The 15,084-nt window shown below is 53.1% G+C and overlaps 2 protein-coding genes and 1 long non-coding RNA gene across 8 annotated transcripts in view; 1 reads left to right on the forward strand and 2 right to left on the reverse strand.

Moving 5' to 3' along the window:
• The window catches only part of LOC114022341 (zinc finger protein OZF), a 793,526-nt gene that overhangs the window by 144,993 nt on the left and 633,449 nt on the right, over window positions 1-15,084 (forward strand). The window lies entirely within an intron of this gene.
• LOC119567584 (zinc finger protein 23-like) lies at window positions 1,538-4,551 on the reverse strand. Its single transcript, XM_043528244.1, has 4 exons — window positions 4,497-4,551; window positions 3,759-3,872; window positions 2,831-3,470; window positions 1,538-2,242 (listed from the first exon to the last, which is right to left on the reverse strand). Exons 1-4 carry the CDS (start codon window positions 4,528-4,530, stop codon window positions 1,948-1,950), a joined length of 1,083 nt encoding a protein of 360 aa, XP_043384179.1. The 5' UTR covers window positions 4,531-4,551; the 3' UTR covers window positions 1,538-1,947.
• On the reverse strand, window positions 4,575-6,132 carry LOC119567591. The gene is made up of 3 exons (XR_005227627.2): window positions 6,069-6,132; window positions 5,143-5,230; window positions 4,575-4,623 (listed from the first exon to the last, which is right to left on the reverse strand). It is a non-coding gene; the product is annotated as an uncharacterized LOC119567591 (long non-coding RNA).

Genomic DNA, 15,084 nt, shown 5'->3' on the forward strand with positions numbered 1-15,084 from the left:
CCTTCCAACCCTCATATTCTAGGATTCTACCACATTCTAAAGGCCACTGTCCTCCGATCCCACTGAGGAGTACCAAAAGAAACTATACCAACTGCTCACAAAACTCCCTGATATATTACGGGAACAAATCTACACAGACACACCCCTAGAGCCCCGACCAGGGGTATTCTATCTGCTACCCAAGATCCATAAACCTGGAAATCCTGGACGCCCCATCATCTCAGGCATCAGCACTCTTACAGCAGGATTATCTGGCGATCTGGACTCTCTCCTCACACCCTATGCTACCAGCACTCCCAGCTATCTTCGAGACACCACCGACTTCCTGAGGAAACTACAACGTATTGGTGATCTTCCTGAAAACACAATCCTGGCCACCACGGATGTAGAAGCTCTTTACACCAATATTCCACATGAGGATGGGCTACAAGCTGTCAGGAACATTATCCCTGATGAGGCCACGGCACACCTGGTGACTGAGCTTTGTGACTTTGTCCTCACCCTCAACCATTTCAGATCTGGGGACAATTTATACTTTCAAGTCAGCGGGACTGCTATGGGTACCCGCATGGCCCCACAGCATGCCAACATCTTTATGGCTGACTTAGAACAAGGCTTCCTCAGCTCTCGTCCCCTAGCGCCCCCTCCTCTATTTGCGCTACATTGATGACATCTTCATCATATAGTCCCATGGGAAGGAGGCCCTTGAAGAATGCCACCTGGATTTCAACAATTTCCACCCCAGCATCGACCTCAGCCTGGACCAGTCCACACAAGAGATCCTGGACACTATAGTGCAAATAAGTGATGGTCACATAAATACCACCCTATACTGGAAACCTACTGATCTCTATACTTACCTACATGCTCCCAGCTTCCTTCCAGGACACATCACACGATCCATTGTCTACAGCCATGCCCCAAGATACAACCGCATTTGCTCCAATCCCTCAGGCAGAGACAAACATCTACAAGATCTTTATCAAGCATTCTTAAAACTACAATACTCACCTGGGGAAGTGAGGAAACAGACTGACAAAGCAAGATGGAGACCCAGAAGTCACCTTCTACAGGACAGGCCCAACAAGGGAAATAACCGAACACCACTGGCCACCATGTACAGTCCCCAGCTAAAACCTCTCCAGCACATCATCAACGATCTACAACCTATCCTGGAAAACGATTCCTCGTTCTCACAGACCATGGGAGGCAGGACAGTCCTCGCTTACAGACAGCTCCCAATCTGAAGCAAATACTCACCAGCACCACACCACAGAAACACTAACCCAGGAACCAATCCCTGCAACAAATCCCATTGCCAAATCTGTCCCCAGATCTACTCTAGCGACACCATCATAGGACCCAACCATATCAGCCACGCCATCAGGGGCACATTCACGTGCACATCTACCAATGTGATATATGCCATCATGGGCCAGCAATGCCCCTCTGCCACGTACATTGGCCAAACCGGACAGTCTCTATGTCAAAGAATAAATGGACACAAATCTGACATCAGGAATGGTAACATACAAAAGCCCGTAGCAGAATATTTCAATCTCCTTGGACATTCAATAACAGATTTAAAGGTAGCCATCCTTCAACCAAAAAACTTCAAAAACTGATTTCAGAGAGAAACTCCAGAGCTACAATTCATTTGTACACTTAACACCATCAATTTGGGCCTGAATAGGGACTGGGAGTGGCTGGCTCACTACAAAAGCAATTTTCCCTTTGTTGGTATTGACCCCTCCTCATCAGTCATTGGGAGTGGACCACGTCCATCCTGTGTGGATTCTCCCATTTTTAATGAGGTATAATCTGTGTCTGAAACTTTTCCCACAGTCTAAGCTCTTGTGGGGGTCTCTCTCTTGTGTAGATTCTTCCATGTTGAACGAGATCTGATCTCCATGTGAAACTTTTCCCACAGTCCAAGCACTTATAGAGTCACTCTCCTGTGTGGATTCTCTGATGCTTCACCAGCGCCGGTCTCCATGAGAAACTTTTCCCACAGTCCAAGCACTTGTGGGGTCTCTCTCCTGTGTGGACTGCCTGATGTTGAACAAGGTGTGACTTTCTTATGAAACTTTTCCCACAATCCAAGCACTTGTGGGGTCTCTCTCCTTTGTGGATTGCCTGATGATGAACAAGGTGTGACCTCAGCATGAAACTTTTCCCACAGTCCAAGCACTTGTGGGGTCTCTCTCCTGTGTGGATTGCCTGATGATTAACAAGGTATGACCTCTGCTTGAAACTTTTCCCACAGTCCAAGCACTTGTGGGGTCTCTCTCCTTTGTGGATTGCCTGATGTTGAACAAGGTGTGACCTCTGCATGAAACTTTTCCCACAGTCAAAGCACTTGTGGGCTCTCTCTCCTGTGTGGATTGCCTGATGTTGAATAAGGTTTGACTTTCTTATGAAACTTTTCCCACAATCCAAGCACTTGTGGGGTCTCTCTCCTGTGTGGACTGCCTGATGATGAACAAGGTATGACTTTCTTTTGAAACTTTTCCCACAATCTAAGCATTTGTGGGGTCTCTCTCCTGTGTGGATTGCCTGATGTAGAACGAGGCGTGACCTTTGTATGAATCTTTTCCCACAGTCCAAGCACTTGTGGGGTCTCTCTCCTGTGTGGATTGCCTGATGATGAGCAAGATCTGCCTTGCATATGAAACTTTTCCCACAGTCCAAGCATTTGTGGGGTCTCTCTCCTGTATGGATTTTCTGATGTCTAACAAGCGCCGTCCTCCATGTGAAACTTTTCCCACAGTCCAAGCACTTGTGCGGTCTCTTTCCTGTGTGGATTACCTGATGTTTAACAAGCGCCGACCTCCATGTGAAACTTTTCCCACAGTCCAAGCACTTGTGGGGTCTCTCTCCTGTATGGATTTTCTGATGTCTAACAAGCGCCCTCCTCCATGTGAAACTTTTCCCACAGTCCAAGCACTTCTGGGGTCTCTCTCCTGTGTGGCTTTTCTCATGTGAATTTAGTGCTGACTTTGAACTGAAACATTTCCCGCATTCAACGCATTGAATGGGCTTGTCTACAGTGTGCCTTCTCCCATGGTTATTAAGATCTGTGTGCTTACTGAAGCTTTCCCCACTGTCCAAACACTGAAATGGTTTCTCTCCCGTATGAACTGTCTGATGTGTAACAAGTTGTGATCTCACAATGAATCCTTTCCCACACTCAAGGCAGTGCCAGGGTGTCTCTTCCTTGGGATTTGTCTGCTGCTCTCTGGGATTCTCGTCTCCTCCCCCACCATTAATAGATTCATCCACTTTCTTCCTGGGCTGGTTTATCAGAAGCCTCTCTGACCTGTGCCAATTTCCCCAGGCTTCTCCCTGATTCCAGCAATGGGAAAAATTCCCTTCAGCTCTTCCCAAAAAGGTCCCCTGTGGTTCCACTTCCTCAGGAACTGCCTCGTGATGATTCCCCTCCTTGTTCTCACTCCCTCGCTCAGCACCTGCTGGGAAAGACACAATCCAGAGAGGAGTCATTGTGCTGGGGAGAAAGAGGAATAGCACTGAGGGAAAAGCCAACACAAAGACTGAGCAATTGGATTCTGCCTCCACATCCCACCCTAACACTTACAAGGAAGGAGAGACAGGAAGGGTGGAATGGCGTGAGCAATATCTGCTGACCATAGCCCTGCTCTCGGTGAGATGAAGAAGAACTGAGGGCGTTACTCACATCATATTTTGGGATTCTCAACTTTTTCCTTCATTCCCTAGATGGTTTCTCTGTCAGTCCTCACCTGTGCTGGTGCATCTCACAAGCCTTCTGTCCTTCAAATCCTGGAGATCGGACACCCACAGCTCTTCCCCTCGTTCCAGCCGGGCGATAAGCTCAGGTTTGGGAATGGGAAATCCTGTGCAGAAGGTGAAATGAGTCCGGATCAGGGTGCATGGAGCATTGGTGGAGGATCTGTCACAAAGGACATTCCGTGAGTGGAACCTGCCCCTGTGCTCTGCTGGAGGAACGGGGAATCCAAGAGGATGGGAACAGGGTCACTGAGCCCCCTTGCGCAGAGGACGTTGTCTGGGGAGGTGAGTTGAATTATTACTACACCCTCACTAGGCCTTCCCAGGATCTGTGCGCTCTGGGGGCCTTGCTGACTCACACACAGGTCTGCACTTAAGCCCCTGCCTCTTTCTAAACCTGCACAGCCCAGAGCCCTCCCCATGCCTGGAGCTATTCCCAAGGAGGGAGATGAACAAGGATTGTATGTGCAGCCAAGAAACAACACGGACAAGACAATGCGGATTTATGCCCCTTTGAAAGCTGGAGGGGTGGGGATGGTTTAGCTTGTCCATTGGGTTTTGACTCCCGTGTCCCAGTGGAGAGGGCGCCGAAATGCATGTATTTCTCACATGGCAGCTGTACATTATGGAACCCATTCGCCTCTGATCTAACTGAGCAGGGAAGAACCTGACCACATTAACACACGCAGACCCCACAGCTTCTAATAACTATGGGGACGGGAATCCCTTACCCAGCGAGGTCACCGTCTCGTAGTTCTCCTGCATGACATCCCTGTAGAGGGCTCTCTGAGCGGGGTCCAGCAGAGCCCCCTGCTCCTGGGTGAAATAAACAGCCACCTCCTCGAAGGTCACCGGCATCTGAAACACCAAGAGTCCCCCACTCAGCACCTGCTGCCCCAGCCACAATCCCACTATTCATGGGAAAGGAAAAAAAAACGTGAAGCGGTGGGAGGGCCAGAGTAGCAGAATCCCACCCCCACCCTGCTCAGAGCAGCCAGGAGGCTTCAGGGGGCGGAGAAGGTGAGAGCTCCCTGTCCGCCCCAGCGCACGGAGCACGCCAGGATCTTCTCATTTCCCACACGCCTGCCAGCCACAGACTGGGACAGGAAGCAGAGCTCTGAGCCGGGGACAGGGACAGGAATCCCGACAGCTTCCCTTCGTATTTCACAGCAGCCCCGGGCAAGTGGGGTCAGGCTCCAGCACTGGGAACCTGGAAAATGTTCCCAGCCCTGCCGAGGTGGTTATATCCTGCCTGAGAACTGGGGGAATGTCCACTCCCCCTTTCCCTGCCACAATGGGCCTACTTAGTAAATCAGTAGGTTTATCAAACCCTGACTCCTCCCTCCCCCGCCCAGCAGCGCCCTGAGACTCCCCTACCTGAGCTGGTTCCAACACAGCCATTTCCCTTCTCTGTCCCCTGGAAGACTGGCTGATCTTTAGTGAAACGTGGACCTGATTCCTCAGCCTGTCGGGGCGAGAGGGAGGTTACAGAAGGGGCTTCTGTCCTGTCACACCCCGATTCCCCCCAGACTCTTCAGACCCTCCCAGTAACAGCATCTCTGAGCCAAATGCTAAAAGAAGGGAAGAATCAAAAGGGCCACTTTGGGAGATTTCCACCCATTGCAGTGTAAACCCCTCTCCCTTAGCAATACCTGGAGCCCTCTGGTGGCATCACCTGAAGATTGAGCTGCCCTGGACTCCCCCGGCAGCCCCCAGGGACAGGCAGGAAGAGGCTGATCCCATTGGCCCATCCGCGCACCCCCCTGTCTGAGCCAGCAGTGACTCCGGTCTGACTCTGGTGTGGCTGAGATCTGAACCCTACAGGGAAATCAGACCAGGGCCCTGGGCAGCCCCCAACACCCAGGGCACACAGACCCCACCACCACAGGGGTGTCTGACAATAACACACTCAGAGCCGGGTGTGTGTGTCGTGGGGCGGGGGGTTGAGGGGGGGTTGGGTTTTTTTCCGTGTAGCTTCTGCACTCTGAGGGGTTAGTCCCCTGATCGCTCCCAAAGCTGAGAAGAGCTTCTCTCCGCCCGCCTCCCCACATCCCCCCTTTCCCTCGCTGTGCCCCCCACTCACGTCTTCCCCCATTCCCGACCTCGCTCCCCTCAGCCCCACAGTCCCGCGATCCCCCTCCATTGCCCCATCTTCCCTCCACTGCACCCCTGCCCCCATCCCAGCCTGCCCCCGGCATCCCCTGCACCCGCCTCCGGCCCCTCTTTATCCTCCTCCCCCTGCAGCCCAGATGTGACGGGGGGGGGGGCCCGCTGCAAGGGGGGGATGGGAGGGTCTCTCTTACCTTCCCTCCGAGCGGGGCCCCCCCGGGGCAGGGGCCGGGCCGGGAAGGGGCCCTGGCCGGGCTGGGGGCTCTGCGCTGGGAGAGGCTCCCGGGGAGCAGCGGGCAGGGCCCGGCTGGAGCTTCCCCTCTCCCGGCTGCAGCCCGGGCTCCGGGCTCCCAGCACCAGCCGCCGGGGCTCGGGGATCTCGCCGGGAGCCTGGGAGCCGGAGTCCCCGCAGCGGCTGCGAGTCACTTCCTGGGCCGGGCCTGAGCCCCGCGATCCTCCCCCCAGAGCCGCCCCCCAGCCGCTCCTGGGTCCTAGCGATCAACCCGACTAAGGATCAGCATCCCTGTGCCCGGCTCCTGTTACACTCACAGGCTCCAAGGTCACAAGGGACCATCATGAGCATCTTGCCCAGGAGTTCTCACGACCAGATTTGGTGGCCTCAGAGTGAGGCCAGCAACTCTCGCTGGTGCCCGCTCTGACACTTGCCCCTATAATCCCAATTAACTTTACTAGAAACCAATCAATATGCACAGAGGTAAGAGGGGGGAACACTCCTAGCGTGGGGAACTTTTCTGGCTTCTACGGAGCACCAGAGGAACTGGCTAGCAAAAGGAGCTGAGTCCTTTACCCAGAGGCCTGCATGACCTCGAGGACCCCTGCCCGCTTCCACTCTGGACCCGTAACCCCAAGGCTGGGCCCAGGGCTCCTGAGGCGCTCGACCCCCAATCTTGTGATCACTCAGGACAGCTGTCCCCATTGTGGGGTGTTCTCTCCACTCTGGATGCTTCCTTCATCATTGCACAGAGTTAAGAACAAATACAATTTATTAAACAGCAAGTAATATAAAAATAAAGAGAAAAGTGGGCAAGATGAAAGGAAAACATGACATCCCGCTCTGTGCGGGGGAACCCCAAACAACCCGCTCTGGAATGCCAGGGCACTTCACAGTCTGTCCCTCCCACCTCCCAGGCCTCCTGCCCAGGCCCGGCCTGTGCTGCACGCATGCCCAGGGTTGGACACTAACTCTGGTGTTGGCCTCAGGCTCTAGGTAGAAGGACCCTTCTTCCTAGCGTCAGCTGCTTCCTGTCAGGGTTATGATCCCCCACCCAGTCTGGCCTGCAAGGCCTCTTGGCTGAGGGCCTCTCCTTGCCCTGGGCCCTTTGCCCAGGGTCCCCTTCGCTCCCGGCTCCCGGCTGCTCCAGTTTCCCTCTGCCTCCAGCCCAGCCCAGCCCTCCTCTCTCCTTAGCCCCTCCTGCTCTGCTCTAGCCCAGCCAGCTCCAGCTGACACGAAGGAGAGGACCCCAGTTGCTGACTCCCTCAATGGCCTGCCTGCCCTGTCAATCAGGCTGACTTACAGTATTGCCCCCCCCCGCCCCCGCCAGTCTCAGGGTCTTCATTTCTCATTGGCCCTTCCCCTTTGTTTTGGTGTTCGGAGAAGGCCTATCTCATGGCCAACCCATTAAGTTTCAGTAAGGGGCCAACAATCCCCTTACTCCTATAAACATGAAAATCATAGTTTCTTTATTGGCAGTTAGTAAATCCGCTGCTGTGAAAAAGGGTATTTCTATGTTTGCTAAAAATTTTCTCAACCTCTCAGCTAGCGACTCGGGTTGCCAATTTGGTAATATTTTAAAAATGAACACTCAAGTAGGAGTGCTGCAACCTCCCTTGCCCCACCTCTTCCCTCCAAGGCCCTGCTCCGACTCCACCTCTTCCTCCAAGGGTCTACCCGCCCTCCACTTCTCTTTCCCCCTTCCCTGCCTAGGTCAGGAAGGGCTTGTCTGTGGAGCCGGGGCTGGGAGCTGCAGCTGCTCAGTGCAGGTAGGAGGCAGCCCCGGCTGAGTCGGGTCTGGTGCGAGTGATGACCCAGTGCCTCCCCACCTGCAGGAACTCGACTTTGGCTGTCCGGTCAGTAGATGTGATCGGACACTGTCAGGTCCCCTTTTCCACTGGACTTCATGGTTGAAAACCGGGCACGTGGCCACCCTAACAGAACCCACTGTGCTGGGAACGCGTCAGGGACAAGTTCTGATTTCCGATGGTGGAGGAAGGAACCAGGGGGCAGGTGGGTTAGACTCAGTTCTGACCAGCAGGGAAGAATTCACTGGTCGAGATGAAATTACTGTAAAGTGGGTGCACAACTAAAGACTGCTCTCAGAGTAGTTATCTATGGTCTGGTGTCAAACTGGGAGGGGAATGGTGCGGGGAGGGGCGGGGGAGGGAGAAGCTCCAGGTGGCCTCCCTCACTCTTTATGGGGAAGAGGCAGTGGAGGGGGGCGGCCCAGCAGGGAATGGGGCCTAGATGGGGAGCAATTCACACAGAGCTTGTAGGGCAGCCACGTTCCTGGGAGAGAGCTGCTGCTGGAGTTGACAGAGCGGGCTCTCAGCTCCCCACATTGCCCCTCCTAGGTCGGTGGAAGTGCTCCTGGTGAGGACGCGCCCCACCGACCCAAGGAGGACAGTGTGGACATCATCTACTGCACTCATTATTGGAGTGGTTATAGGTCAACCTAATACAGGTCAACTTAAGTTTGGACTGTTGACGTACCCTTACAAGCAAAAGGATTTCTCTCACCCAAAAGCTTTCAGCAGTCTAAGCTCATTGGAAAGCCTTCCAGCTAGGACCACTCCCCCAGCTCAGTGATGCTCCTGTTGTCTTTCAAGGGATCTTGCTGCCCTGAGTAGACATGGGGCCAGAACCCCTTTCCCCGCTTCTTCTACTCGGATCCTTTATACTTGAAAAGTCTTTGCTGGGTCCTGGGGTCAGGGAACTCCGTGGCATAAGTGACCTACACACTGTACTACAGATGAATTGTAAGTTTCTTTGTTTACTCCTTTCTTCCTGTTGATGCAAATCTCAGAGAATCCTTTAAGACTCAAAATCAGGGGAAGAAATTTACCCATTTTCTTCTCAAGTGGCTAAACCGGCTTCGCTTCTCACCTCATTATTCGGCTGTATTAGTTACAAAAGTTTTAGCATCATCATAAAAGAAAGAGAACAAAAGAGAAAACAACCTTCCCATCTAAAAATGATCTGGACCAAACCTAGAAAAAGCCGGGAAGCAATTTTACCAATAGATGGAAACAGGACTATTAGATCTGAAGGTCCAACTGTGCTTTGAAGTTCATTGAGATTTCCCTGCCAACTCCAGGTCTGTGACACTTCCTTCTCCAGCCCTCCGAAGTCTGACTAAGATCATAGACATCAAAGCTGTGACTCCTAAGCATGGAGAGCCGGGGACAGGGTGGTACGTGACACCGTGGGAGATGGAGGGATACAACGGAGGCAGGTTAAACTTTCCATGGCTGGGACAGAGGCTGCTGTGTGGAGAGAGGAGCGTGACAGTGAGAGGGGAGGAGGGAATCTCTCGCACTCGCCCCATTGCCCTGAAATAGCACAGAAGCGAAAACACCACATTTTACTGTCCCTTCTCCCACCTTTTTAGCATCTAGTTAATTCTGGCCCATAAGGGATAAAATGTACAAACACTAAATGCTTTTCAGCACGGCCTGGAGCAATGCGAGACTATCTGGGAATAAGACAACCTGGCCCCGAAGGGGGAACTCAGGGACTAGCAATCACTCTGCTAACGGAAGGTCGGGCGTCAGAAACTGTGTTCCCGGCAGGCTACGCAGCTGCACTGCAGGCTATGGAGGGCCGTGGAGGCAGGCAGGGAGAGGAGCCCCTCCCCAGGCTTGGCCCAGGTCCACTGGAGCTGCTGGGGAGAGGAACCCCTCCCTCAGCCCGGCCCAGGACCACAGGAGCCACCGTGGCTGGGGAGAGCTGCCTCTGACCTGGCCCCAAACTGCTCTGGTGAGAGAGGGCTGGGGGAGTCCTCTCTCCACTGCAGTCTGAACCTCAAACCCCTCATCCCCAGTCCCAGCCCCCACATGCCTAGCCAGAGCACTCACCCCTCCGCACCCCATCCCTCTGTCCCAGCCCTGAACCCCCTCTCACACGTCAACCTCCACATCCCCAGCCCCACCCCAGAGCCCGCACCTGAATCCAGAGCCCTCACCCCCCGCACCTCATCCCTGTCCCAGTCCTGAGCCAGTTCCCACACTCCGAATCCCTCGGCCCCACCCCCACCCCATGAATTTTGTTCTGTGCGCCAATATGGAGATGATGTGTCACATACTGGTGCGTAGAACCAAATTCATTCCGCACTTGGACGTAAAAACTGAGGGAACACTGGTCAGAACACATCAGATGCTGAGCGGGGTCCAGCAGAGCCCCCTGCCCCTGGGTGAAATACACAGCCACCTCCTCGAAGGTCACCGGCATCTGAAACAAGAGTCCCCCACTCAGCACCTGCTGCCCCTGCCACAATCCCACTAATCATGGCAAAGAAAGAAAAGAGTGAAGGGCCAGAGTAGCAGAATCCCACAGGCACCTGCTCAGAGCAGCCAGGAGGCTCCAGGGGCTGGGAGAGGGTGAGAGCTCTTTGTCCCCCCAGCACACGGAGAAGGGGAGGGTCTTCTCATTTCCCACACGCCTGCCAGCCACAGGCTGAGATGGGAAGCAGAGCTCTGAGCCGGGGACGGGGACAGGAATCCCGACAGCTTCCCTTCATATTTCACAGCAACTGTTACGAATTATTCCAGTTAGGACACGTACAGCTCGTTCCTAAGCTGAGGCAACCAAATAAAGACAGACTGCAGAGCGGGACCCCGATTACAGGTTACACAAAGATTATATACTGTTGGCAAAACATCCTGCCTGTGTGCCTGGGGCGGGGCGTGGGGAGAGCGGGCACCTAACCCAATAAACAGGCCTTCTCCTTATCTATCACCAATCCCCTGCAGCCACCTTCCCCCTGCAGAAAAGCTGAATTAGCAGCTATTTCAGGCACCTCGGCTGGTTCCTGTCTCCTTTGTTTCCCTTCTCTTGAAACTGTCCGGCTGTCCACTCTGAAGGATCCTCCTCCCTTGGTACGTGATGTGCTCGCTTCTAGTTAATGGCCGAGAGGAAACCCAAAATGGAGTCACATATGCTAACTCGGTTGATTTCCCCTGACAGTCCTTCCTTTTCTTATGTACGTCAGTAAACTATATCGAGGCAAAATAACCTCGATGCAAGATTAAAATTTGCCGGCAGCACATACTACAGCATTGTAGGCATACAAAAAGTAATACAAAAAGAGAAACAGCCATAAGAATGAGGTACAAAATACGCCTTCCCCAAGCCCCCAAGTCTGGCAGCCAGGAGGTGAGCCAGCTCCAGGCCTCATGGAATCCGGTACTGGTGTCATCAAGGGTGACACGGTGAAGTGAGGTGGCCTGCTGCATAAGGGTGTGGATATCGACTTCTAATCTGCGGTGTTGATTCACAAAGACACAACAGCTTGAGTTAACAAGAGTACAAACGCCCCCTGGTTTGCAAGAAGATAGTCTAAGGCTAAGGGGTTCTGCAGTGTGGTCTGAGATAACTGAGTCACCTCCATTTGAAGGGTAGACAAGGCGTCTGCAGTGGCATTTGCCATTAATTCTAAGGCTGCAGAAATATTAACTGTAGCCTTTTCCAATTCACTCACCCCCACCCAGGGCAAAAACCAACGAACAAAGGAGTGAAAGCCTGTAGGCCGTTCAGAGAGAGGATTTAATGGGACATTTCCTCGGTTCCTCCATACCAGGTTCCGAATTTCCCCCTGGGCCAGGGTCTGGTGTACTGTAACAGCGGGTACTAAGGTGCATGTACCACACCAACCTGCCGGGGGGACCTTATAAGCCGTGTGCTTGCACAACCAGAACCAGCCTGATCCCTCAGGGACCGGCCACGGTGCCCTGGAATACTTGGGGGGACTTGCCGCACCAGAGCTAATGCGGGTGGTATCACTGGACCCTACAAAGCTACCCACAAAAACTGTATTTTCGAAATTCTTACCTCGTGACACACATAAAGCTTAACTACCCTGGGCCACCATATCAATAGACCAAGTTTGGATTGAAACGTTCCAGTTAAATGGAGTGTCTGTCCATAATCCGGCCAGGAGGGTTCGGTTGAGAGGGATAGGCTCCCTTACCAACGGGATTCCCTGACCTATGTACGTGGGGGTATGAATACAGACCCAACACCGCATTCGGTTAACCCCCTGTGGTACAGCATGGGTTAAATCCAGGAAGCTGTTGCCTTCCCATCCGTGTACCGAACTCGAGAAGAGAGAGGGGATTCCACAGGCCACCCATACCAGTATTTGCATCCTCCCGTGTACCATGCACAAAACAGGACAACAAATATAAGTCCAAGTAACAAGAAAACAAGCAGTCCTGATGGAGTCTGGAGACCCCAATAGTTGAATCCAGCAGAATCCGCTCGTATTGGTGGGCCCACTGCGGAGACAGCGCTTGCGTTGTATGCTGTTTTAAGAGAACCTCAACTTCGTGGGGGACCCAGACAGTCAAAGGGTGGCCCAGAACAATAGGGCGTGACCGTTCCACCATAAGGGCTGCAGCGGCAATGGACCGCACACAGGAGACCAATCCCCGAATGACCGGGTCCTATTGTACGGAATAGGAAACTATGGGGCGTGGGCAATCCCCTAGGTACTGCAATAGGACACCACTGGCCGACTGGGGAATCAGTGTCAGGACAGTACTCGGATCAGGGACCACTTGGTGGGGGGTTATAACATAACTATTTATCGCATGCAAATCTTGAACGAACCGATAACCTGGGCGCCCATCTGGGCCCGGTTTTGGCTTTTTCACAGGAAGGATAGGAGCATTAGAATCATAGAAGCATAGAATCATAGAATATCAGGGTTGGAAGGGACCTCAGGAGGTCATCTAGTCCAACCCCCTGCTCAAACAGGACCAATCCCCAATTAAATCATTCCAGCCAGGGCTTTGTCAAGCCTTACCTTAAAAACTTCTAAGGAAGGAGATTCTACCACCTCCCTAGGTAACGCATTCCAGTGTTTCACCACCCTCCTAGTGAAAAAGTTTTTCCTAATATCCAACCTAAACCTCCCCCACTGCAACTTGAGACCATTACTCCTTGTCCTGCCATCTTCTACCACTGAGAATAGTCTAGAACCATCCTCTTTGGAACCACCTTGCAGGTAGTTGAAAGCAGCTATCAAATCTCCCCTCTTCTTCTCTTCTGCAGACTAAATCCCAGTTCCCTCAGCCACTCCTTCTTGTAGTGTGGGGCCCAAAACTGGACACAGTACTCCAGATGAGGCCTCACCAATGTCGAATAGAGGGGAACGATCACGTCCCTCGATCTGCTGGCTATGCCCCGACTTATACATCCCAAAATGCCATTGGCCTTCTTGGCAACAAGGGCACACTGCTGACTCATATCCAGCTTCTCATCCACTGTCACCCCTAGGTCCTTTTCCGCAGAACTGCTGCCTAGCCATTCGGTCCCTAGTCTGTAGCGGTGCATTGGATTCTTCCGTCCTAAGTGCAGGACCCTGCACTTATCCTTCTTGAACCACATCAGATTTCTTTTGGCCCAATCCTCCAATTTGTCTAGGTCCCTCTGTATCCTACCCCTACCTGCCACCGTATCTACCACTCCTCCTAGTTTAGTATCATCTGCAAATTTGCTGAGAGTGCAATCCACACCATCCTCTGGGGACTGAGGTGAGGCTGACTGGCCTGTAGTTCCCAGGGTCCTCCTTCTTCCCTTTTTTAAGGATTGGCACTACATTAGCCTTTTTCCAGTCGTCCGGGACTTCCCCCGTTTGCTATCAGTTTTCAAAAATAATGGCCAATGCCTCTGCAATCACAGCCACCAACTCCTTTAGCACTCTCGGATGCAACGCATCCGGCCCCATGGACTTGTGCACGTCCAGCTTTTCTAAATAGTCCCTAACCACTTCTTTCTCCACTGAGGGCTGGTCACCTCCTCCCCATGCTGTGTTGGCCAGGGCAAGGAGAACTGCATGGAACCAAGACCTCCTGGGTTAAGTAGCTAGAGATAAGAAGGGAAATACCTTCCTCCGCCTCCTTCGGCAAGGGATATTGTTTTACGGAGGGAGGCGGCCCATCCCTTACCTGCAGACTGACTGGAGTGGCTGATTTAAGGAGGCCCACGTCGGTGGAACTCACGCTCCACAAATTGGGTGGGACGCTGGACAATTCTGTGGGGAGATCGGGAATCGGGGTAACCGAGGCCATAAGAGAAGCAACCGCCGAGTCCGGGATGGACATGTGAAGCCCCTCGGGGGCACAAAATATGTGGGCTCCCAGCTTGCTAAGCATGTCCCACCCAAGGTTAGCGGGGCCTTCTGGCATAACAACAAATCTGTGTGACAACTTTAAAGAACCCAGCTCCACAGGGACGGGGCAGGATAGGGGAGCCGGCCACGGGTTGCTCTCAATATCCTGCACCCAGACCTTGGTATTAGAAAGAGAGCCCGCAACAAAAGTTAAAGTGGAAAGGGTGGCTCCGGTATCCACCAAAAAGGGTACAAACCGTTCCCCAATTTTCAAGTAAATTTGCGACTGCAATCCAAGATCCCATTCCAACTCTCCCACGGCTCCCAAAATCTCTGCCTCTAGTCACTGGGGATTAGCGAAGTCCTGGGGAGCGTTAGGGGGAAAGGAGGAACCGGTCGCCGGCTGATCTTGACAAGGAGCCCCTGGTGGAAGCAGGGGGTATTCCCTCTTCCAGTGCCCCGGTTGCTTACAATAATTACAGTTCCCGTTCCTTGTCCCACCACAGCCTCCTCCCCGTCCTGTCCCACATCCGCGTCCCCTCCCCCTTGTATTCCCGTGTCCCTGCCAGTGCTGATTCCCCAAGGGAACCTGCAATGCGGCTGCCAACATACTTCCTTCCTCCTTCTTTTGCTTACGTTTTTCCGTAGCTTTCTCCTCGTCCCTACCATTAAACACAAAAGTGGCCAGGCGAACTACTTCGCTTAGGGCTTTCCCTGGCCAATCGGGAACACGTTTAGTTAAATACTTCTTTATGTCTGGCGCCGCTTGATCGACAAAGTAAGAGACCATCATCACGTGGCTAACCTCGGCTTCTGGCTCCACCCCTCCCCCATACATTCTAACCTGCTTAAACAAGGGGGC

The sequence above is a fragment of the Chelonia mydas genome, chromosome 14 (genome assembly GCF_015237465.2).
Source record: "Chelonia mydas isolate rCheMyd1 chromosome 14, rCheMyd1.pri.v2, whole genome shotgun sequence".
Taxonomy (NCBI): Eukaryota; Metazoa; Chordata; order Testudines; family Cheloniidae; genus Chelonia; species Chelonia mydas.